This window comes from Myxocyprinus asiaticus, chromosome 10 (genome assembly GCF_019703515.2).
Source record: "Myxocyprinus asiaticus isolate MX2 ecotype Aquarium Trade chromosome 10, UBuf_Myxa_2, whole genome shotgun sequence".
Taxonomy (NCBI): Eukaryota; Metazoa; Chordata; class Actinopteri; order Cypriniformes; family Catostomidae; genus Myxocyprinus; species Myxocyprinus asiaticus.
Genome location: NC_059353.1, coordinates 44,684,108 through 44,708,832, shown reverse-complemented (window position 1 = coordinate 44,708,832; position 24,725 = coordinate 44,684,108). Strand labels below are relative to the sequence as shown.

Sequence of the window (24,725 nt, the reverse complement as noted above, 5' to 3'; positions counted from 1 at the left end):
TTAATTCTCAGGATCAGAGAGAGGGTGGAAAATAATCATGAAAAACTAAATTATGGCTAAAAATAACTAACATTATAAGTGGACTTCAGGGAAAGAATAACATCACCAAATGGAATTGCAAAAATAATGACCATTTTCAAACACCCCCATCTGCCATTGGTCAAACAGAAAGTCCCATTCCAAATTCATCAGATCGACATGTAAAGTGACCAACCACAGTGTTTTTTTTGTTTTTTTTAACGCTGTGCTTATGGCAAAGTTCTCCTTGCAGCAGCCTGGCAACTTTACTTGCATGTGTGTTTCCCAGCAGACCAATAAGAAGTACACATCCTGACATTTTTGTGGGAATTGTTTTTAACTTATAAACTTTTTAAAGATTGAGCTACCGTGAGCTCTAATGTTAATCACTGGTATATGCCTATGCTGCAGCCATCAGTTTGCATTATTTGCATTAGTTAAATAACTGGAATTTTGGTGAATAACTACACTTTCTATGATTCTGCAATGAAAGATCCACCAATCAGAGAATCACAGCAAACAAAGTGTGCCAAAAAGCTCTGCAGCGAGTCGGTCTATCTACATTCTTAAAATACTGATGTATTTGTACATATCTAAATATTTTGCAGTAAACTTAAAAATATATATATTTGTATACTTATAATCAACAACTTTAAATGAATAGTTTTACATTGTTTTAAATTCAAATTACATAATTTGCAATGCTTCATAGGATTGTTGTTAAGTCCCTCATAAAAGACATTAAGTACACAGTCATGTACCTATGTCTTTTTGTTGTTTTTTTTTTTTTTTTGCTTTAAATCAAAGTTTGTAATGTTGTGATTCTTCTCTGAGCTGGTTGGTTTGGGTTATTGCTTAGAACTCTCTTATAAAGGAGCTGTTTAAAAAAAAAAAGATTGCAAATAGTCTGCTGTACAACCTAAAGCCCATATGTTGTGCCCCCAGGTCTTGGGGGTGTACCCCTGCAGTCTCATCCCATCCACAAGCTCCGGCAGCATCGGCCTCTGGGACGCACACAGTCGGCCCCACTGCCTCAGAACGCTCAGGCGCTACAACAGCTGGTGGTTCAACAGCAGCACCAGCAGTTCCTCGAGAAACACAAGCAACAGTTCCAACAGCAGCAACTGCACATCAGCAAGGTACAGCACTCTGTCTCTCTTAAGCTCTCTTAATCACCATGGCAACCAGCAGGATGTGTGTTCCTTATATGGTCAAACCAGAAGCGCTCTGCTTGTGTGTTTGTCTATATGTGGGACCGCAGTCATGACTCACAGACTCCACCCCCCTGCATTTTCAGCATTAATTTTGGGGAAATGCTGCAGAAAGAATTTAAAAGTGGTGAGATGTTGTGTTAAAGGAATAGTTCACCCAAAAATGAAAATTATGTCATCGTTCACTCACCCTCATGTGGTTCCAAACCTGTATGCCTGCCTTTCTTCTGTAGAACACAAATGAATTTATGAAGAATATCCTGGCTGCTCTTTTCCAAGTAATGACCAAGGGACTGGGGTTTTCAAGTTTCAAAATAATAACAAAAAAACAAGGCATGAATAAAGGATTAGAAATGCATGCTTTGGAAAACATACAACAGCTTTGTGTAAAAAGTAGGCAGACATTTTAATTCATTATTCACTGATAATCTTCCTCTCTACCAAAGCTAAAAAAAAAAAAAAAAAAGGCACTAAAAAAGTCATATAATGGGCATATATAGTGCATTGATGCTATTGACAGCAAATGTACTGGTTCTTGCATATTTTGAGACTAGACGTCACTGACATTAAACCTTGACACACTTCTAATGGCTATACATATTTGATTTGAGAGCTACAGCAGAGAGGAATATTTTCAGTGCATATTGGCTTAAATACCGGTCTGTTTTAGGGATGTGCACGAGTAATCGACCAATTGAGTAAAACATTTTTCTGCTGAGGGCAATGCTGAATTATTCTGTACTTTCTGGATCGCACAGCAAATCTCGCAGTTACAGTGAAAAAAAATCCAATGGGGGGCACTGTGGATATGTGTCCTCAAGATGTTGGATGAGAGAAGACGTTATGGCGTCTTTGCGTGCTTTCAAGCAAAGTGTGGCAGTACATGTAATATTTTGATTCCTATTAAATTCTGCTCTATTGGTATTTGGTTCTTGTTGGAGTCATGCATACCAACGGACAAGGATCTGTTTATATGGTGGAGAGGAGATACGAAGCGGTACGAGAAACTCTGAAGCTTATCAGGCCGTTTAATATCTGAACACGGGCAGAGCGCATTTTATAAAAAACCAACTTTCACCACTTGTTTTTCTGAATAATAACATGTGAAATTATAAAAATGTGATAGCCTTTTTATGTAGACTGAGAGTTTATATATGTGCATTGCCGTAATGCCATCAGTATTGGTTTCTATGTAAGCTCCAGGTGAGTGCAAATTTTTTTTACTGTTATTTTAAAATCTTTTTTATTATTATTATTTTATGAATGCATAATGATCATTTCATTTTATTTATTTTTTTATTTTTCAAAAGAAAAGCAGTTTGTTGAAGTTAGCTTATTTTAATACCGTTCTTGGTAACGTTTGTGAGTAAAACTAAATATAAATTTCACGTATGTATATTACTATATATTTTTAACTGACATTTTAATTTACGAGTAAACGATTACTAAGAGTACTTAACTACAAAATTACTTGAAAATGCCAATCCCTAGTCAGTTTCTCAAACAAAGCTACCGCATGGCTTCAGACAAATTAAAATATATTGCATTAATCATATGGGCTACTTTCATGATACATGAATACATGATACATGATCACGGTGATTTATTTTTGTCATTTTAGAGCTTGATATTCTTCACCTTTTGTGTTCCAAGAAAGAAAGAAAATCGTACAGGTTTGGTAACAACATGAGAGTGAGTATATGTTGACAGAATTGTAATTAATGGGTGAACTATCTACCCCTTTAAAAGTACAGAGCTGAGAGTACTACACTCTTAGTAGTAACTGAAAGAATCATTAAATTAGCCAACATAGTTAAAATAACAAAACATTATGGGTCGGATGGATGTGTAGAACTTTTGAACAAGCGTTCAAAATCTGCGGAAATCTGCAGAGCTTTCTGTAGGCATACGTATATTCCATGTGGACTCTTGATCATGAAGCAGATGCATGTGGAGGGAATTATCACAATTCTTTTTCCTCCTGTGTTTTCATAGAGTGTGTGATGAGGTCTCTAGAGATTACTGGTGTCGTCTCATTATCCTACAGGGGTTTTGGTTTGTTTTCTAATGCCTGTGCTCTCCCCCCACCGCAAATGCGCAATATAGATTAGTTATGGGGTTAATCCGTGCCTGCACACACACACGTTCTGGGTAGAATGAGATCATTGGGTGTGGATCGCTTCACCACTGAATGCTGCACTTCCAAGAATTCGGCCTCTTTGCTCAGCAGATGTCAAAGGAATTTAATGCTTCAATGGCATTTACGTTGTTTAGATAGGACTCCATTCATGTGCCTTAAAAGTTCACGGAAGAGATGTGAGAGGGCACCAGTTGTGGATCTTCGCATGTGGTTTTCTGCATGTCAACATGGGTCATTAGATCAATAAAACAGCAAAGATGTCATATTTGGTGTGATGTGATGCTCTAGTTTGATGTGAATTTGTTTGTGGCTCTACATTTACTAATAATTTGTCAAGCTCCAGAAAGGACAAAAAAAAAAAAAACCCCACACCATATGCTCTAAAGGGGCCGTTCACACCAAACATGTTTTTGCGATCATCTGCACAGTTTTTCAGTTGTTTTTCTATATAAATCACATGCACGATGGGCGGCTTTGACCGTTGTGCTGCATCTCGCTGTTTATGACACCCTGGTCATTTTCCAAAATGAGTGTTATTCTCCTGTGGTGAACACCCCCTAAAATCAGACATATTCACTGTGCTAAAGGGAGTTGCATTGAGTTGCAGTGAGGGTAAAATGAAAAACAAAGAGTGCAAAATGAAAAAAAAAAAGAAAAGCTTGTTTGGAATGAAGCTCAGGGATGAGGCAACTGCCAAGCGCTCTGACGTCAATTATGTTCCCTCGGCTCAGTGCCAGGGGGCTGTGTTTTTACCACTCTCAAGTGTGTGTGTGTGTGTGTGTGTGTTTACTGAGGGCAGGGCGGGGCTAGAGCTGTCATTGCCGTGGTGATATGGTTGGCCACAGCTGTCACAGTGTGAACTCAGGCCGAGAGAAGAGAGGCCACCATAGGCCAGCGTTTCTTCTCTATCTGTTCTCCTCACATTGATTCGCTTCTTCTGTTACTGTTGTCTCACGAATATTATTTAATGTTACTGTAGCTTTAACTCTGTTTGTTTTTGACAGAGGATCTGCATGTTTGTGTCAGGCTGTGTTGCAGATATGTGTTCTTAAGTTATTTTCTCATGAAGTACACTTCGGTTTAAGATTCGGCCTACTTTCATCTTTGGAACAAAAGGCTTTCTAAACTATGCAGTTTTAAACTACCAAGTGGGCTCACATTGGCTGTAATGTAGATATACACCATCACTATATACTATACATACTATGTTACTTTATATAAGATTTAGTACTATATATTTGCCTTAAATTTGTTGCTCTGTTACAATTTCATAAAGAATTTTCATCATTCATTTTGTTAACGGGGGAAAAAATTGTCCTTAAAGGGATAGTTCACCCAAAAATTAAAATTCTCTTATCATTTACTCACCCTCATGCCAGTCCAGATGTGTATAACTGACTTTCTTTTGCTGAACACAAACAAAGATTTTTAGAGGAATTTCTCAGCTCTATAAGTCCATACAATGCAAGTGAATGGTGACCAGAACTCCAAAAGCTCCAAAAAGCAGATAAAGTCATTATTAAAGTAATCCATAAGACTCCAGTGGTTAAATCCATGTCTTCAGAAGTGATATGATAAGTGTGGGTGAGATACAGATCAATATTTAAGTCCTTTTACTATAAATCTTCACTTTTTTGATCATCATTCACTTTGTTAACAGGAAAAAAATAAATACAAAAATGGTCCTTAAAGGGATAGTTCACCCAAAAATTAAAATTATCTTTTCATTTACTCACCCTTATGCCATTCCAGATGTGTGTGACTGGCTTTCTTTTGCTGAACACAAACAAAGAATTTTAGTGGAATTTCTCAGCTCTGTAGGTCCATACAATGCAAGTGAATGGTGGCCAGAACTTTGAAGCTCCAAAAGCACATAAAGGCAGCATAAAAGTAATCCATAAGACTCTAGTGGTTTAATCCATGTCTTCTGAAGGGATATGATAGGTGTGGGTTAGAAACAGATCAATATTTAAGTCCTTTTTTACTATCAATCTCCACTTTCAAATTTTTCTTTGTTTTTGGCGATTCACATTCTTCGTGCATATTGCCACCTATTGGGCAGGGAGGAGAATTTATAGCAAAAAAGGACTTAAATATTAATCTGCTTCTCAACCATACCAATCATATCACTTCTAAAGATATAGAGCTGAAATATTCTTCTAAAAATCTTCATTTGTGTTCAGCAGATGAAAGAAAGTCATACACATCTGGGATGACATGAGGGTGAATAAATGATGAGAGAATTTACATTTTTGAGTGAACTATCCATTTAAGGGGGCCTTTAACCACATTGCACCCTGTTATTAATGTTGCTTTAAGGTGTGTATATGTTTTAAATATGAATTAAAATTTAATCTGTGCAGTATTTATTTTAAAAAGCTTTAAATGGAAATCATAAATCGTATATGTGTCCAGGTTAATTGTGAATAAATTATGATTTCTTAAGCTGTGTGTGTATTAAGCGTACACATTAATTAATCTGAAAAAAAAGTCAATTAAGTCGTTAAATTCAATTATTTGTATGACAATGAATCATCAGCCCAAAAATGTATAATTGTTAGAGTTCTAATCATCAAATGAATTGCAATTCTGATTTTGATATGGGTCTCCCAATCTCTCTCAGATGATGGCGAAGCCAAGCGAGCCAAGTCGACAGCACGAGAGCCACCCGGAGGAGACGGAAGAGGAACTGAGGGAGCACCAGGGGCTAGCCGATTCCGCAGAGGGTCTTCCTCATGGGGTCACCATCAAACAGGAACCTCCAGATGAACAGGATGAAGAGCTCCAACTGAGAGAGAGACAGGCAGAGGAAGAGCTGCTCTTCAGACAGGTGAGGATGGGAGAGACACTCCTGAAAATAAATTGTTTAGGTAGATTGTAAAGCACAATGAAGTGTGTAGAGTGCAACAGTCAGGCTTCCGAAGCAAAAGTCCCATTTCTTTTATTCATAGGGAAATGTATTTTTAATGGTTGGTTACAAACCTTTAAAGACAGACTTACCATGAGCTCCGAGATTGCTAATCGATGGTATATGCTTCTAATAAAGCCAATATTTATTTATTTATTTTAACCATGTTTAATAGCAGAATTTGTGGTGAAGAACTACACAAACCATGATCCTGAAGAGAAACAATACACCAGTTCATTTTTAAGTTACAGTATGTCAACCACAATGCTTGTTGAGATTGTATTTCATTCCCTCACGAAAGACGTGAAGTACATAGTCTTGTTTGTCTTTTCAAATACTTTTTAGCTTAAAACAAAAGTTTATAATGTGATACACCTCAGAGCTGGGTGAGCTCTTTTATGAAGGATTTTATGAAATTCCTGTGGAAGAAATGAATGAGCAAAATATTTTCAGAACGAAGGCGACTGAAAAAGTGAACGGGCACTGTTGCACTGTATAATGTGTTGATTAAAATAGGTGATTTGTACAACCCCTTTAAAATGTTTTTTTTTTTACCATTCAAAACTGGTTAAGGGAATAGTTCACCCCAAAACGAAAATTCTCTCATCATTTACTCCACCCTCATGGCATCCCAAATGTGTGACTTTCTTTCTTCTGCTGAACAAAAACTAAGATTTTTAGATAAATATCTCTGCTCTGTAGCTCCATACAATGCAAGTGAATGGTGGCCAAAAGTTTGAAAATCATAAAAGCACATAAAGGCAGCATAAAGGTAATCCATACGACTCCAGTGGTTAAACCCATATCTTCAGATGCGATATGATAGGTGTTGTTATTAATAAGTTATTTTTTACTTAAAATCTTCACTTTCACTTTCACTTTTCCTCTTTTGTTTTTGGCAATTCTTTGTGTATATCGCCACCTACTGGGCAGGGAGAAGAATTTATAGTGAAAAATAACTTAAATATTGATCTGTTTCTCACCTACACCTATCATATCGCTTCTGAAGATATGGATTTAACCACTGGAGTCACATGGATTACTTTTATGCTGCCTTTATATGCTTCTTGGACTTTCAAAGTTCTGGCCAACATTCATTTGCATTATATGGACAAACAGAGTTTAGATATTCTTCTAAAAATCTTCATATGTGTTCGGCAGAAGAAAGTCATACACATCAGGGATTGCATGAGGGTGAGTAAATTATGAGATAATTTACATTTTTGAGTGAACTATCCCTTTAATGCGTCCAAAGTTGCAATAAACCATGTTGCTTAATCATTGTTTTTTTATTTTTCTTCTTTGCTTTAAAAATTAACAGAAGGTGAGAATTTGTGTTCAGTGAGATCAGTTAGATCAAGCTCTTTTCCTCTTTACAGGGCAGCAGAGGTTTGATCTTCTGTAGACACCCTCTGCATGTGCCTGCAATCATGTGCATTTTATTCCTCCTGTTTTTAAAATATTACATATTTTCTGCATTTTAAAGTGTTGCTGGTGGTACTTTACTCGTATGTATGGAGTGCCATCTGCTGGTTAATTTTGTAACTTCAGGACATTTAAAAAAAACCTGATGCTCTGCTGTATGAAATGAAAAAACAGCATTGCCTTTAATTTGCCTTAAACACACACAATATGGGAATCTGATCCCTTTTAATGAATTTCAGGGCTCAGTAATAAGGATGGCCCAACTCTGAGGCCAGTTCTGTCTCGCCACTGCATCATACATTTCTTTTAAATGTTTCAATTTCTGTGATGTATTGAACATTGTTGTTGCAAATTATACTGATTCATCTATTTGGCTGATATACTGTATAGTAGATGAAGTTTTGTCGTTATGCGAGAAAGACTTTTGATAGTCTTGTAAATAATAGTTTTAATGGGTTGAAATTATAAACAAAATATAGCTGCCAGCAGCAATTATCAGGGCCAAGCCCAAAGGGTAGCATGTGTCCTACACTAAGCATAACTCAAAGAAAGCACAGAGTGGATATGATGTACATTGCAAATCTCAAAGGTTTACAAGTTGCCCCAAGCTGGGCTTGAACTAGTACCTTCTAGAACTCCAGTAGAGCTCACCTACCACTGCGCTACACTTCTACAAGCTTGATAGGTGCTAAAGAGACATACCGAGCTGAGAGTCAGCACACAAAATTGGACATTTTGAAATTTCTCAATTGATTTAAGTGTTTTTTTATTATTTTTTTTATACACGCCAGCTTCAAAATTCACATTTAGGGTATGACTGTGTGTAATGTATGTAGAACAAAGCGTCCAAGTATCTTCAAGTAATGTTTACCACAGTCCTTATTTTACTCATGAATCCAAAACCACCATTATAAAAACCCATAGGAAAGTCCTATGGCTCAAAAATGCTAATTCTCTTCCTGGTTTTAGGATTACAATCTAAACAGCTCTATCAGGCTGCATTAACACATTCCATAGATCCAACGTTTTGAGATGTACAATTTTTTTTCCTCTCTGCTTAAACTCATGTGTTAACATCAACTCACTGGGTTTACATTGATATCACATCAAGACTGCACAGATTTTTGTCCCATCTGTTTACACTCTTAAAATACATTAATGACCATGTTTGCATTAATTTTGCGTCAAGAGTGGCATTTCGACTAAGAAGTGCATTTTACTGTTCATGCGTGCAGCTGCATTCACAGTGAGACAGAAGCGCTCTATAGAGCACGCACAGAAATACGCATGCAAGCATTTGAAAGCAGCTATCTGTTGTCAAACAGCGCATGGGTAATGAGTTGATTCAGTTGAATTGAATCAACTCATTACCCATGCGCTATTTGACAACAGCTAGCTGCTTTCAAACACTTGCATGCGTATTTCTGTGCGTGCTCTATAGAGCGCTTCTGTCTCACTGTGAATGCAGCTGCACGCATGACTTGGTACTACCAATACTTGTAGCATTGGTGGCTATTAAAATATTGAACTGAGCAGAGAATCCGTTGCACCCCTTACCAGTCGTGGCGGCACCAGTACTGGCTAGGCCTTACTGTTTGGGCTCCACGATCAGTTTTTAGTAGAGAATAATAATAAAAACAAAAGTGAAACCCTTCAAAAATAATAGGGTTTCAAAGCTTTGCACTTGAACCCCTAATAAGAAAATCAGTATAAATACAATGAGGTTTCAGCACCTTCGGTGATTGGACCCTTAAAAAGAAAACTAACAGATACAGTAGTTGCCCACACACTTTGGGGTTTGGCCCCTAATCAACAGCATTTTACATCATATGCCATTGTTTACCAGCAGTATGATTATGAATTTAACATATATACGTATTTTTTATTTATTTAAATTTTTTGATACATTTTTCTGACCTTGAGCAGCAAGCTCTCCTGTTGGAGCAACAGAGGATACATCAGCTGAGGAACTATCAGGCGTCAATGGAAGCAGCCGGGCTGTCAGTGACTTTCCCAGGCCATCGACCCCTGTCCAGAGCACAATCCTCTCCAGCATCAGCCACATTTCCCATCGTAGTGCAGGAACCTCCGGCCAAACCACGCTTTACCACCGGTTAGTTTGCTGCGATCTTATTTCTAGATACATATTTCAACCCCAAAATTAAACGGGGTCAGATTGGAAATGTTATTTTGCATAAAGAAAATGAAGCCTGTCTTTAGGACTATTAAAGGGATAGTTCACAAATTCTCTCATCATTTACTCACCCTCATGCCATCCCAGATATGAATGACTTTCTTTCTTCTGCTGAACACAAATGAATAAAAAAAGATTTTTAGAAGAATATTTCAGTTCTGTAGGTCCATACCATGTAAGTGATTGTTGACCAGAAGTTCAAAAGCTCCAAAAAGGAGATACAGTCAGTAATCCGTATGACTCCAGTGGTTTAATCAATGTCTTCTGAAGTGATCCAGTTGGTTTTGGATGAGAACAGACAAAAATATAAATATGCGTCAAGCAGGAAGTGTAATCGAGCTTCATGCATTTTTATTGGTACAAATATTCCATGTAGTTTGTCACTTAATGAGGTCATAAAATCTGCATGCATAATAATTTTGAAATAAAAAGCAAAATACAGTTTAAGTACGTCACACCACAGGTCATGTCAACTATTTAAAGACTTTACAATTTAAATAATTATAATAGTATTATGAATGATAGGAGTATGCTTGTCATGAAAACAATGTCAAAATGCAATAAATAAATCAAAATATTTTTTTTTGTAACTGTCCCAAAAAATAAGCATAATTTTCTTAATGCAAAATAAATAAATAAAAAATTCTCTCTCTTTTGATTTTGGCTTGCAATATGAGCTGGACATGTTCTTGACAGGTTTTGTGAGATTCACCCAGCTGAGTGTGTTTGTTAAAGGAACAGTACACCCAAAAACGCCTAAATGTTGTTCCAAACCTGTATTACTTTCTTTCTTCTGTAGAAAACAAAAAGCCGCTAGACTAACATACAGCTTAAAATCTCCTTTTGTGTTCCACAGAAGAAAGAAAGTCATACGAGTTTGGAACGACATGAAGGAGAGTGAATGATGAAAGATTTTGTTATTTTGGGGTGAACCGTTCCTAGAGGACTAAACAAGCTTGTCCATGTGTTTGTGTCTCTACAGGTCTGGTGTATGACACATTGATGCAGAAGCACCAGTGTATGTGTGGAAACAGTAACATACACCCCGAGCACGCCGGCCGCATCCAGAGCATCTGGTCACGACTGCAGGAAACAGGACTGCGCGGCCAGTGTGAGGTACAGCAACCCACCCCGGTCACTCACATCTGAACACAGGCTGCCGGATGAGGGTGCTGTTGAGCCATCACAAATCCAGTCACATACTCCAGTTGATGAAACTTTATGAATAAACTGAGGCACTCAAAGTGTTTTACTCAATGGAGAAGGGGGAATGATGTTTAAAAGTGTGTTTGAGAAAAAAATTAGCCAAGAGAGAAAGTCTGGATAAGCATACTTTCCTACTATTATATATAGTGTGCTAAAAGCAGTATGTAAGTGGAGTAGGGCGTCCGAACCCTCAGTATTCATAAAACTGTAAATAAGAAAAATCTGGATTACTTACTACATCTGGTGAGATTCTGAAGTGCGCATCTACTGGACAATTTACTATTCCATAATGCCACAGTAACTGAGGAAACATCAGATTAAAAACGCTGAATTAAAGTATTTAGAGAACCGCTAGTCAGGTGGCTCATTTCAACAGCACATTTACATTTATTCATTTAGCAGAAGCTTTTAACCAAAGCGACTTACAAAATGAGGAAGGATACAACATTAACGATTCATCTTAAGGAGACAGTAACTCGAAAAGTGCTGCATTACTAAGTTTCAGTTGCATCAGAAAAGTACTAGCCATTAGAGTGCAAAAATATTTGTTACATTTTTATTTATTATTATTAATTTTTCATTTGAGTGTAAAGTCAAGTGCTCATGAAAATAAGCCAGTAAGTGCTATAAATGCTGTATATAACAGTAAGTGCTATATATTCCAAGAAAGTTGTTCCTTGTGGTTAAATTGTACTCTTTTAACAAAATCATAGTAAATAGTTTCTGTTGTTTTTGATACTACATTTTACTTTCGGGTCACAGAATAGTGCACACACTGTTCATTAATGTATTCATACTACTCACCTGCATAAATAAAGAACATATTTTATTAATGGTCAAGAAGTATGTTCTTTATCAAATGCAGTACATACTTTGACAGTATGCAGATTTGGACATAGTTAATGCTTGTAACAGTGGGGTCCAAAAGTAAAAAAAAATCTTTGTGTTTTTAATTTTTCGAATGTATTTAAATTTTTTTGTTACTGCGTATTAGCATATGTTATTGGCATAACAATTCGAGTTTAAAGTTCAATTTAAACATTTTAAATGAATTTCAGAAATTCTTTGGTTTGTCCCCTTTTTGCCTTTAAAGGAATATTTTTTGTTAGGCAGAAAGACACCTCAGTCAACTTTCACTTGCATTGCATCTTTTTTTCTGTATAATGAAAGTGAATGGTGACTGAGGCTGTTATTCTGCACAACATTCCTTATGTGTTCCACACACATACAAAAAACAACCTTGGAACGACTTGAGGGTGAGTAAATGATGACAGAATTTCCATTTTGGGTGACCTATCGCTTTAAAACTGAAGTGTGTAATTTTTGCGCCACTGAAAGGAATTGCAAAAATAAACATTGTTTGCACGCAGCTTTCCAAATACGCCCAGACAGTCCCGCCCCCAACTCATGCCATTGTTTGAGCCAACGTTGCTGTGTTGGGCTGGACAGGCCGCTCAAACTAACGCCACAGAGACACAGTCCTTAAAGTTTTCAAGAAAATTAACCTACAAGTGGGTTACTTATAGTTGCCTCTGCATATTAAGCAGGGATAGGACAAAGTATTTTAACTCTTCAGCTTTAGGTATGCTTTCAGCTACCAGTCAAAGTCTACTTTTCTCATCGGTGCTGATAAAGTGAAAAATGCCTGCATATTTCATCCGGGCATCCTTATCTTTGCCTCCACCTGCTGAGGGCAATTCCTGAGCCCTCTGATCATCTCATACACTCCGATCTACAGTGCCTAATAGCTCTCGCTGGATCTAATCTCTCCTGCCACGCTGGCTCCATTGCGTCAGGCCTTTTAGATGCAGTCGCATAGCTGCAGTCTCTGTTTTCCTCCAAACAAACAAGTAAACAAGCACGACAATGGCACTGCAGAGCGCCTTCTTTCTCTTTTTACTCCTTGGTGGGAATGTTTATTGTTCTGGGAGATGGAAACAGTGAATTGGGCCTCAATTAAAGGCAGTCATGACTCTAATACCCCCTAATCTACAGCAGGGGGGCCCTTAAAGAGCGCAGGGTTGTTTTAAGCTGCTGCCAGGCAGCACCGGGGCCCCGGGTGACCCTTTTTAACTGCCCCTGCTGTTAAATCTGAGAGCTAGTACGTACTGACGCAGGTGTCACCTACGCTTCTACCCCGCGGCTGGCGTCTGCTCCACTAGAGAGGTCCCACAAGTGCCTGGTTTGGATGCTTTTGGCCTCAAAGGCCAGAGCTATTAAAAAAGGAAAATGGCATTATTGCAAATCCAGCAGTGCCGGCACCTCTTAGGGCCGAAGTCTTTGTTCTGTGGGCATGTGAGGCCCGGCTCTTAACAGTGTTGTTGGTAGTGTTGTCGACAATGGGACTGTTTAAACTCTGCTCAGAAAACTACAGACCTTACAGTATAGACAGCATATTTAATTTTACATGGAAAAAAAGGCTCTGAGAAGCAGACACACAGCCTTTTCAGTATGTTGTACCATCATTGTGTACCTGAATGTTGATCATTTAGTCACTGAAAAGAGAAAATGCATCTTCAAGTTGACAAACTGCTGTAAACATGGGCTGTAAAAATTAATGTGGCATATAGTGTTGTCATGAGAGAAACAATTCAGTAGTCAGTAGTACCAATACCAGTCAAATTTCACAATGCTCAATACCAATTTCGATACCACAACAAAATGCATAACATGCTATTGAACACACTTTTTTTTAGCCTTTAAAGGGATAATTCACCCAAAAATGCATTTACTCACCCTTCTGCCATCCTAGATGTGTGTGACTTTCTTTCTTCTGCAGACCACAAACAAAGTCTCAACTCTGTTGGTCCTTACAATGCAAGTGAATGGTGATCAGACCTTTTGAAGCTCCAAAGATCACATAAAGGCCACATAAAAGTAATCCATAAAACTCCAGTGGTTTAATCCATGTCTTCTAAAGCGATATGATAGGTCTGGTGAGAAACAGATCAATATATAAGTCATAATATGAAAGAATGTGAAAGTGAAAGTGGAGATTTATATGGTAAATAAAATACATAAATATTGATCTGTTGCACACCCACACCTATCAAATTGCTTATGGATTAAACCACTGAAGTCTTATGGATTACTTTTATGTGGCCTTTATGTGATTTTTGGAGCTTCAAAAGGTCTGATCACTATTCACTTGAATTGAAAAACATTTAAAAAGTGAAATATCAATGTAAATTATAAATTAAAACAACTGCATGTTTCCTTCACATGTTTTTCAATTAAGTAAACATTGTTTGAAGTGTTTTTATTTTTATGAAACATACATTCATACATTTATGAAACTAGAAAAATTGCTTTTCAACATACCATTTTTTTTATTTATTTTTTATAATAAAGTTCTTCTGTAATGATCCTTACTGCATAATTGAAAAGCAACATTGGTCTTATTTTGTCAAATAAAGTGCTGCACAACAGAGCATCACAGTATAAATGAAAGCATTGATAAAACTTGTCAATCAGTACAACAGCTTTCTTGCTTGTGAGTTATTGCTTTTATGATATTATTATAACTATTATTATTATGAATATACATTTTAGTGAATATTACATTTTACTCTAAGGTATTAACATATTTCTGTCGCAAGTTGAATCGTGCATTTATTTAGACGTGAAGGCTTTTCAGTTTGTGTGTATTTTTGAAGGTAGCTTCACACCTCCGGATAAGCAGATGTTTAAATGCCCCAGTGTGATTATTAAAGTGCAAAATTCTGCAATTTAATTATATAAACATAGTATGCGCTATGTGCTTCACAGTGAATAAGTGCTCGGTTCTGTTATCTATTACAAAACGAACAGTGCGTGATGCTGTCAATGCAGTAATTTTAGCACGTAACTTGACACATTCACTATAAAGTGCACAGCACATGCAGACAGTTTATCGATTTAATTAAATCGCATCCTTTTGCAGTTTAATAGTCATATGAGGACATATCACGATTTTTATTAGATTAATTGTGCATAATTTATTTGGGCCAAATATGTGAAATGCGTGTATTTGAAATAGTCTTGTGTCAATTAGACAGTGTGCGGCTATCGATTTTAGTCTGTGCTCGGTACTACCGGTACTGCATACTGGTATCGTGAAATTGTTTATTTTATTTTAATATCAACTGAATTACCGGTACTTTTGACATCCCTAGTGGCGTAGGACCTTAAAGGAAAAGGTCACCCAAAAATAAACACGTTGTCATGAATTTGCTCATTTACATGTAGTTCTGACCCTGTATTATTATATATATTTTTTTCTTCTGTGGAATACAAAAGGAATATTTTTTTAGCTTCTCTTTTCCAAACAAGAAAAATTGATGGTTTTATACTGCAAAGCTCCAAAAACCAACAATAAAAGTATCATAAAAGTAGTTCATACGACTCGTGTGCTATATTCCAAGTCTTCTGGAGCCATATTATCCACCAAAGCTCTCAGATCTCATTCATGCTTTTGTTCAATTAGAAAATGTTGGCATTTGACGTGTCATTGAAACGCCTCTGGTTCTCACTTCACATGACCCATCATGATGTGGCAATTTTGTATATACGTAGCCACAAATGATATTTGAGAGCTAGTCAGAGGAGAAGTTTATCAGCCATTTAACAACACCTTACTCATGCAAAGTCTTGGAATACATTACACAAATCATATGTGCAACTTTTAGGATAATATTATGGTGCTTTTTTTTTTTCTACCTGAGCTTGATAGTAAAAATCCTCATTTGCTTTTCTTTGTACTGAAAAGAGCACCTCGGACATTCTGACTAACATCTCCTTTTGTGTTTCATATTAAGAGGTCGGAAAGACATGAGGGGTGAGCAAATGGTGTCAAAATGGAATGGACTGTACTTCTGTCCTTCACAGCCTTTATTTTGTGTGTGTCAAATTAAATATAGCATTTTATCTGAATACAATAATAATTCAGTTTGAGTCTCTCTCTCTCTCTCTCTCTCTCTCTCTCCTCCCCAGGGTATTCGGAGCAGGAAAGCCACTCTGGAGGAGTTACAGACCGTTCACTCTGAAGCTCATGTGCTGCTTTATGGCACCAACCCACTCCGACAGAAACTTGACTGTAAGTGTGCGCACACACACACACTCCACACACAAATACACCACATACACACCGGACTAGGCCACAGGCTGGATTTAAATGCATTTTGTGAATGTGTGCATTGTTGTATCTCTCTCTCTGTGACAGTTAGAGCCTGCGTTTGCATTCTCAGTTATTAGCCCGTGTAACACTGTGCCTGGACTTCTGCAATTATCCACATTATTTACGCTTCTGTTGCCAGATCCGCCTTACCGCATGTTTCCAAACTGCTGCAATTCACTTCTATCTTTTTTTGGCCTGTTGTTTCCCTCACATCCCAAACTCAGTCATGGCCTTGATCTGAATCTGCTCGTCAAGGCCGCCACCTCTCTGCCAGTAACAGCCACACATGCAGTTTTCCATGACTTCAGCTCCAGCCCCCTTTATTCAGCGATTAATCGCATGCTTCAAAGATATACACACGCATACACACTGAGATTTCACACTTGTAGGGTACAGAGAAAAAATAGCAGAATTTAGACTACTTGTTTTGCAATTTCCACCTTTCACGTTAGATCTGATTGAGGCCGTTTATTCAACAGATTGCGTTGCCTCAAAAGCACAGGAATTTAAAAAATAGGGCAATTTTAATAAATCAAGGCTTTGCGTCATTGAGAAATGGTGAATTACTGCAATTTTGTTAAAAGGATAGTTCACCCTCACCCTGTTATCATTACAAACCAGTAAGACTTTCTTTCTCATGTGGAACACCAATGGAGATGTTTTAATGAATATACCTGTTTGTCTTTTCGAAATAATGGCAGTTGATAGCGACTCACTTTAAAGCTTAAAAAAGGACCCAAAAGCACTATAAAAGTTGTCCATGCAACTCGCACATCATATTTCAAGTCTTCTGAAGGTACACAATAGGTTTTGATGTGAAACAACATAAAATTTAAATGGAAAGTTCACCCAAAAATTTTAATTCTCTCATCATTTACTCACCCTTATGCCATCCCAGCTGTGTGTGAACACAATTGAAGATTTTTAGAAGAATAACTCTGTAGGTCCATACAGTGGCATTGACCTTTGAAGGTCAATAAAGCACATAAAGGCAGCCTAAAAGTAATCCATAAGACTCCAGTGGTTAAATCCATGTCTTCAAAAGTGATATGATATGTGTGGGGAAGAAAAAGTTCAATATGTAAGTCTGTTTTTACTTTAAATTCTCCTTTCTGTCCAATATGTGGCAATATGCACGAAGAATGTGAATCGCAAAGTGACAAAGTGAAAGTGATGATTTATAGTTAAAAAGGACATAAATATTGATCTGTTTCTTACACACACCTATCATATCACTTCAGAATACATGAATTTAACCAATGGAGTCATATTGATTATTTTTATGCTGCCTTTATTTGCTTTTTGAAGCTTCAAATTCAAATAGCTTTTCTTGTTTTAAGCTTAAACCTCACTAAATTTGGTTTGTAGGGATGGGCCACAATGGTTGATTAGTTGTCTAACAACTGACCAAGGATAGAAATTTTTTCCTTTTAATTAATTCCCACTGGCATTAAATTGATTGATTTGCACGGATATCTTTCCCCGTTGTGTAGTGTCAGGTTCCCATAAGGGGCCTTTCACACAGATGCAATATTAAGCTAAAAAAGCTAGTCGCAGCACAACAAATGGAACAGAGAACAGGTATTTCTTTATATATGTGTGTGTGTGTGTGTATATATATATATATATATATATATATATATATATATATATATATATATATATATATATATACTTGAAGCAGTATTTAAGAAACACAACGCTCTAGCAGAAGTCCATCTAGTGCATGTGTACATCCTAATCCTTATATTTATATTGAACAAGCCTTCCGTGTAGCTCAACTGGAAGAGCATTGCAATAACAATGCTTAAGGTCATGGGTTTGAATCCCAGGGAACGCACAAACTGATAAAATGTATAGATTGAAAGCATTGTAAGTTGCCTGGATAAAAGCGTTTCCAAAATGCATACATTTAAATGTTTGATTTCTCTCTTTTTATCCCTCTGTAGGCTCGGGGACTCCCATGTTCGTGAGACTCCCGTGCGGAGGAATCGGGGTTAGTTTCTTTTTCTCTTTTCTGTGTCTAAAAAACAGCCCTGTTTGTTCTCCCTCCCCCGAAGTCCAGTCGCCTCTGCCGAGCTGGTAATTGTGTCCAGATGTTCTCCATAAACAAGTTGTATGCGCTGTGTGTGTGTATTCTCTGATGGTGATGAATGAATGGATGGACTTGTTCTACAGTGCTGAGTGGACAGTGTCAGTCACCCTCGTTCACAGCTCTGGAACAGGAAGCTCTCATCCCCACTTCCCTTTTATTCTGCTATTCCCCTCTCATGACCCTCAACCCTCTCCTGGAGTAGGGGAATGATTCAAACGCGCTCTGTGAGTGGTTTGCTCTTATGAATGGAGAGAGAGTCATTCATGTGATGAGTAGGCAACTATGCAAATTTTTGTGGCGACATTATAAAGTTGTACATTAAAGGAACTTTTTAGGGCTGTCAATTTAATGTGATTTAGTACAATTAATTATAAATTAATGCGAAAAGTATGCAACATATATCACTTCATTTTTGTGGAGGCATTGATATAGTCGCACATCAAAGAAACTTTTAGGGCTGTCAGTTTAATTTATTTGTTGATTTAGTACAAATAATTATAAAATAATGCAGTTAAATTAAAGCTATTTTCTGTGTGGAAATACTTTCTCTTATTCCAGCTTAATATGCAAAGACAACTGTAAGCAAGCTATTTGTTGGTTAATTTTCTCAAAAACTTCTAAAAATGTGTCCTCTGTTTGTTTTGAGCGGCCCATCCATACTAACAGTGTGAGTTGGGGCGGGACTATCTGTTTGTTCGATCAACAGAAGAAAACTTGACTTTTTGCGAATCCTTTTAGTTGCGCTAGTGTCGCAGATATTACACACTTCAGCTTAGTAGTGCGCAAAGTATTCTCACTTATTAGTGTGGTGCATTGATATAGTTGAACATTAAAGGGCTGTCATTTTAACATGATTATTTAGGACAATTAGTAATACAATTATGCCATAAAAAAATTACACGGGGGGTCTAGAGACACATTTTTGAAAGTCAAACTTTTTTAAATTTGTGCTAATGCAACAAGACACCAAAATCGCAGTTATTTTAATGTTCTTTTTATTTGCCCAGCGTGTTGTTAAGCTAGTTGCATGATTTTCCTTGTCTCACGACTCATTAAGACGTATGAGGGTTTAACACAGATGTTTTAATAGTGTCTCTGAAAGACTAAGTTCAGTAGCAAAATGGCATAAAAGTTGGTAAGTTTGATTCATTTGTCCCTTTCAGTGAATCAGTACAAAACGCTGATTCAACAATTTGCATCATCCACCATTCACATGTCCTTTCTAGTTAAAACTTATTCTGCAAGCTGAGTGGTGGGAAACAGAAGGGCTCTGGACTCTTTTATGGAAATGAAACAAAATTGTTGTCTTCCTGCATCTCTCCAGCAAGCCTCCGCTCTGAAAATTTGCCTGTCAGACTTAAGATAAACTGTGCTCGTTCATTCCAAAATGCTCCCCAACCCTGCCTAAGATCTGCGCTCCCAGACCTCAGTGTGTGCAATGTCATTCTCTTAATTTGCACCATGTTCACGCATGGGCGAAACTGGTGGTGGGCTTTCAGGGTCTACGCTCCAAATGCTGTTATTAAAGCTCTGAATGTTTTCTATCACCTTGTCTTTCAAGTGTTCATGCCTGGTAATTTTTGTTGCCAATAAAACTATGCAGTTCTGATATATACTTCAGATGTAAGCTTGCAAGCTAGGCTTTGACTATAAAGCCTGGCGCATAGCTTATTCTGCAGTAAGGTTGAAGCTCACTTTAATGATGTTTCAGAGCTCTGTTCTGCCGACAACAAAGGAATTAGCTGAAACTGTGTGTTGACTATGGTCAGTTTCCCTTCTGAAATAAGAGGTATTAAATATTACAGAAACATAACTCAAATTTGTTGGCTTCTTTAAGACACGATCCTGGTTTTTTTTTTTTTTTTTTTTTTTTTTTTTTTTTTTTGTGCAAAACTCTTTTATTAAAGGTAAAATGTTTAATTTCAGCAGCATTAGCATGTTGCTAAGCTAACGACGCAAAGCTCTTATAATCATAAAACAGCACACAAATAGTCAAGTAATTTTTATTTGTATACCTCTTTTCACAACACACAACACAATTGTTTCAAAGCAGCTTCACAGAAAATGATGCTGTAACAGAAAAATTATGCAGAAATGTCTGCAGTGCCTTAAAGTCCTCATCAAGCAGTTTAAATGAAAAACGTGATTACATTTATTTATAAAAAAAATAAAAGATTTGGCTTTTTTGGTAATATGGGGTTAAATATTAATTAAAATAGATTTTTGTTTTAAATAGAACTATTTTTTTTATTAAGGCTGTTGATCATTTAAATTTTTTAAATGAATTAAGTACATGATATGCCAGTTAATCTAATTAATTGCATATATAAATATTTGCTGAGAGCCCTTCATATAACATATAATATCAATATTAAATAATTATATATATATATATATATATATATATATATATATATATATATATATATATATATATAAAATAAAGCAAAACTAATTCAGATAATTAAAATGCATCACATTATTGTGGCAGACAAGTAAAGCATTGATAAGACAATACAAAAGGTGGCTTTAAAAGGCAATATCATTTTTATTTCAATATTAATGAACAAAAGCCTATCATTGGCCTACAGTTCACAGCAATCCATTTTGCAAATGAATTTGTCAATCTGTCCGAGATAGATTTATTATAAGGGCTTTTCTAAGCATGCCTTGGTGTACACGTGTGAGACAAATGCTTTTGGAGCTTCTCACTTTGGTTGCATCGTGTCATAAACAGGGTGTTTTTAGGTCACTGTGTCAAGTTAAAACATAGTTTGAAACTTCTCGAGGTCCTTGCATTCAGCATTGGGCTACATCCAGCTGTGTTTGAACGCAAGAACTGCTGTTGCTATTGTCAAGCAAGCCCGAGTGTGGTTTGCAGTGATGGGTCGAACAAATCTTTTGTATAACTCGAACAAGTGGTCTCAGAGAGTGATTTGTTCATTTTGTCATAGCCACGCATGTGCAAAATCCATGTTGGTGTTTCATTCATTTAACACAGGACAGCCGCATATAAGCTCTGTACAGACCCATTCGTGAGCTGAACTAATCAATTCTGTTTCCTGTACTGATCCTATGGTTATCTATGTGCCTGTCACGTTTAAAGAGAAACGAAAGACTTCTACCCAAAGACCAACTCGGGAGGTGAAATAATCAGTTCGGTTTCCTGTAGAGCCTGTTCAGCTGTCACGCAACAAATGAACAAAATGAATTGAATAAAGATTCGTCTTTATTTCGTATGATCATATCTTCCCATTATTAGCGGTTTGTTCTCTGGAGAGCTGCACGCTACTTATACAGATCAAAGTTTAGCTTACTGCCCCCTGCTGAAAACAGGTGGTACTTCATTTCTCTGATGGTAGGAATATACTGTATATTTCTTATTATGGTCCAGGTACATGATTAATTGCATTCTTTTTTTATATAATGAATCTCACTGAATTAACACGTTAAAATGACAGTCCTAATTTTTATCTTTTTTAATCGATTTGGTATTGAATGAAATATAAGTACGTCTGTAATAAACATTTGTCTTGCTTCATCCACCATCTTTTTTTTTTTAATTTAATTTTACTGAGCTCAGTGCAGTGCATATACTTGCAATTACTTGTGATGCTGTCTGAATTTGGATATCCTTTATTAAAATATAATTTTGAAAATTACTTATAAATGAAAATTAATTTAAAACAAATTTTTGAACTAAAATAGAAAAAATAGAATAAACCTTATAGAAAAGCTTTCTCCTCAGGACGTCACGTGTGGCCTAAAGAGGCACTTTTCTAAGTTTTGGAATAGAGCATTTTTCTCTTATTTCTACACTTAATTATAAATTCCTTCATCCTGCAGTCTTGCTCTGTTTCATTCTCTCTTTCTCTTTCTGTCACTCTCATTTCCCTAGCAATTCATTATGTTTTCTGTTTAAAATGCACCACAGGTTCATAATTCGTGACAAAGTCATTCTTGGCGGAGCTTGAAAAAACTGGAGGTTTTTATGCTGCCCTTGAGCGCTCATTCCATTGAGAGCCGAATTCATAAATGGATGTAGAATATGTATGCTGTTAGGGAGACCCAGCGTTGGCTAAACCCCCCAGCTTGAGCTGTTGTAGAAACTGTTCTGATAATCTTTCCTCTAAAATGTTAGAAGCTCTTTAACGGGAATGACTCAATGTTCTTGTGTGTGTTTTTTTTTTTTTTTTTAAATACTGTGCGTGATGATGATGATGTGGAAAGAAGAAGGGATTCTGTAGGATGGAGATGTTCAAGACAAGTCTTATTTGTAATTGGCACCAAGAAACAGGTTACACTGTACAATAAATTCTCGATCCAAAATATAGAGGGAAACTGGATTCTTTTATAGTGCTGTGTGCCTGGGCAAAACTTGCCACCAAGATGCAAAGGTGTTGTGGGTGGTTATTGGGTGTATGTCAAAAGAGCCCACCCAGTCTCTATAATATTCTAGTTTCCAAAAATGACTTGGGTCCCTCCTCTAATGCAAGTCTATTGGATTTGTTTTGGCTGTTTAATCTTCTGACAGCCAAAAAGTCTGATCACTTTGAGCACCTGTTGATCGAAAGACCGAATAGTTTGCATCTCATGAATTATTCCCTATTTTACCCTTGAACCTATTTAAGTTCACTGTACTCTAGTATTAGCGTGGATGTGTGGTGTATGTGTGTTCACTTGCACAGTAATTGCAGGCTGTAGGGCAGTCGTGTGTGTGCATAATCAGTGATGCCTGATGAATGGCTGTTTTCTGTCTCTTAAGCATACTGGGAATCCCCCCCCTTTCCTATCCAGGTTTATCCCTCTGTTTGCCTTTCGTGTTACAGAATAAACACCCGTCTCACCCTGTCTGCCCGTTCTGTTGAATAAACATTTGAACATACAGTACTTGTGTCCTCTGGAATGACACTTTCTTTTTGGTCCATTAAAGCTGCATTCCATAAAATATATAGTATTTTGTATTTAATAGTATAATTTGTCATACACAAAGTGCCTAAATTTAAGGATCAATTACTGTTGTGACGTTTTGCCTCACTGTAACTACCATTTTCGCTTCTTTTTAAAAGGAAGGACAAGTGGAAATAAATGTTTGTGGTAACTAACACTATGCCACATATGCTGTCGAATGAGCTTAACTTGTACTGAACTCAGAATATTGTTTTAATTATTATTTGACCATCGACATTGTAACAGTCACATTATGTGTGCATCATACCCACAAAATCTCACTTAAAGGAATAGTTCACCCAGTAATGAAAATGATGTCATAATTTACTCACCCTCATGTTGTTTCAAACTTGTATGGCTTTTTTTTGCAGAACACAAAAAGAGATGGTTTGATTAATATCGCAGACCGTCATTTTAATACAATGGCAATTTATAGTGACTTTTTTTTTTTTTATTTGGAATGCCCAATTCCCTATGCGCTTTTAAGTCCTCGTGGTGGCGTAGTGATTCGCCTCAATCCGGGTGGCGGAGGACGAATCCCAGCTGCCTCCGTGTCCGAGACTGCCAACCCGCGCATCTTATCACGTGGCTTGTTGAGCGCATTACCACGGAGACATAGTGCGTGTGGAGGCTTCACGCCATCCACCGCGGCATCCACGCTCAACTCACCACGCGCCCCACCGAGAACTAACCACATTATAGCGACCACGAGGAGGTTACCCCATGTGATTCTACCCTCCCTAGCAACCGGGCCAATTTGGTTGCTTAGGAGACCTGGCTGGAGTCACTCAGCACGCCCTGGGATTCGAACTAGCGAACTCCAGGTGTGGTAACCAGCGTCTTTTACCACTGAGCTACCCAGGCCCCTATAGTGACTCACTTTTAAACTTAAAAGTAGTCCATGTGACTCATGCATCATATTCCAAGTCTTCTGAAGCCATATGACAGGTTTGGGTGAGAAGCAACCAGAAATTTACCTTGAGTCTGTTGCATGTTCCTGAGTGCTTGCATTGTTTTCAGCACTAAACAAGTAATTTATGACAGATTTTTTATTTTTTATTTTGGGGTAAACTATCCCTTTAAGATGACCAAAACCTTGTGAAGGCAACATCGCAGGGAACATATCTTTAGTGTCAAAAGAGCATCTGACTTCTTTGTGTGCGTGTTGTGGGTCTGTGTGTCAATCTTGGAAGTCAATGGTATACTGTTTTCTCTTCTTGTTCAGCAATCAAGCTCCAGTACAAAAGAGGATTTTTGGACACCATTTAGCATAAGGCCTCACATACTGTGCTGTGTACGAACCTTCTCTGGGTCTGTTTGCTGTCCTACTGTGCTGTCTGCTTGAGCAAACGTCTTCTGTCCTATGTAGTCTGTTACATGTCTGTTAGCGGTGAGAAAACGGCAGTACACGTGACCTTCCCCT

At 37.2% G+C, this 24,725-nt stretch overlaps 1 protein-coding gene and 1 long non-coding RNA gene across 5 annotated transcripts in view; one reads left to right on the top strand and one right to left on the bottom strand.

Annotated features, from left to right (window-relative positions):
• The window catches only part of LOC127447372 (histone deacetylase 4-like), a 293,038-nt gene that overhangs the window by 212,867 nt on the left and 55,446 nt on the right, over positions 1-24,725 (top strand). For all 4 annotated transcript variants that reach the window (XM_051709200.1, XM_051709199.1, XM_051709201.1 and 1 more), the window contains 6 exons: positions 964-1,157; positions 5,993-6,199; positions 9,629-9,815; positions 10,879-11,012; positions 16,074-16,176; positions 18,207-18,253. In XM_051709200.1, the coding sequence (XP_051565160.1) occupies positions 964-1,157; positions 5,993-6,199; positions 9,629-9,815; positions 10,879-11,012; positions 16,074-16,176; positions 18,207-18,253 (872 nt within the window). The remainder of the gene's footprint in view (positions 1-963; positions 1,158-5,992; positions 6,200-9,628; positions 9,816-10,878; positions 11,013-16,073; positions 16,177-18,206; positions 18,254-24,725) is intronic.
• On the bottom strand, positions 6,087-10,103 carry LOC127447392 (uncharacterized). Its single transcript, XR_007898377.1, has 3 exons — positions 9,968-10,103; positions 9,620-9,838; positions 6,087-6,220 (listed from the first exon to the last, which is right to left on the bottom strand). It is a non-coding gene; the product is annotated as an uncharacterized LOC127447392 (long non-coding RNA).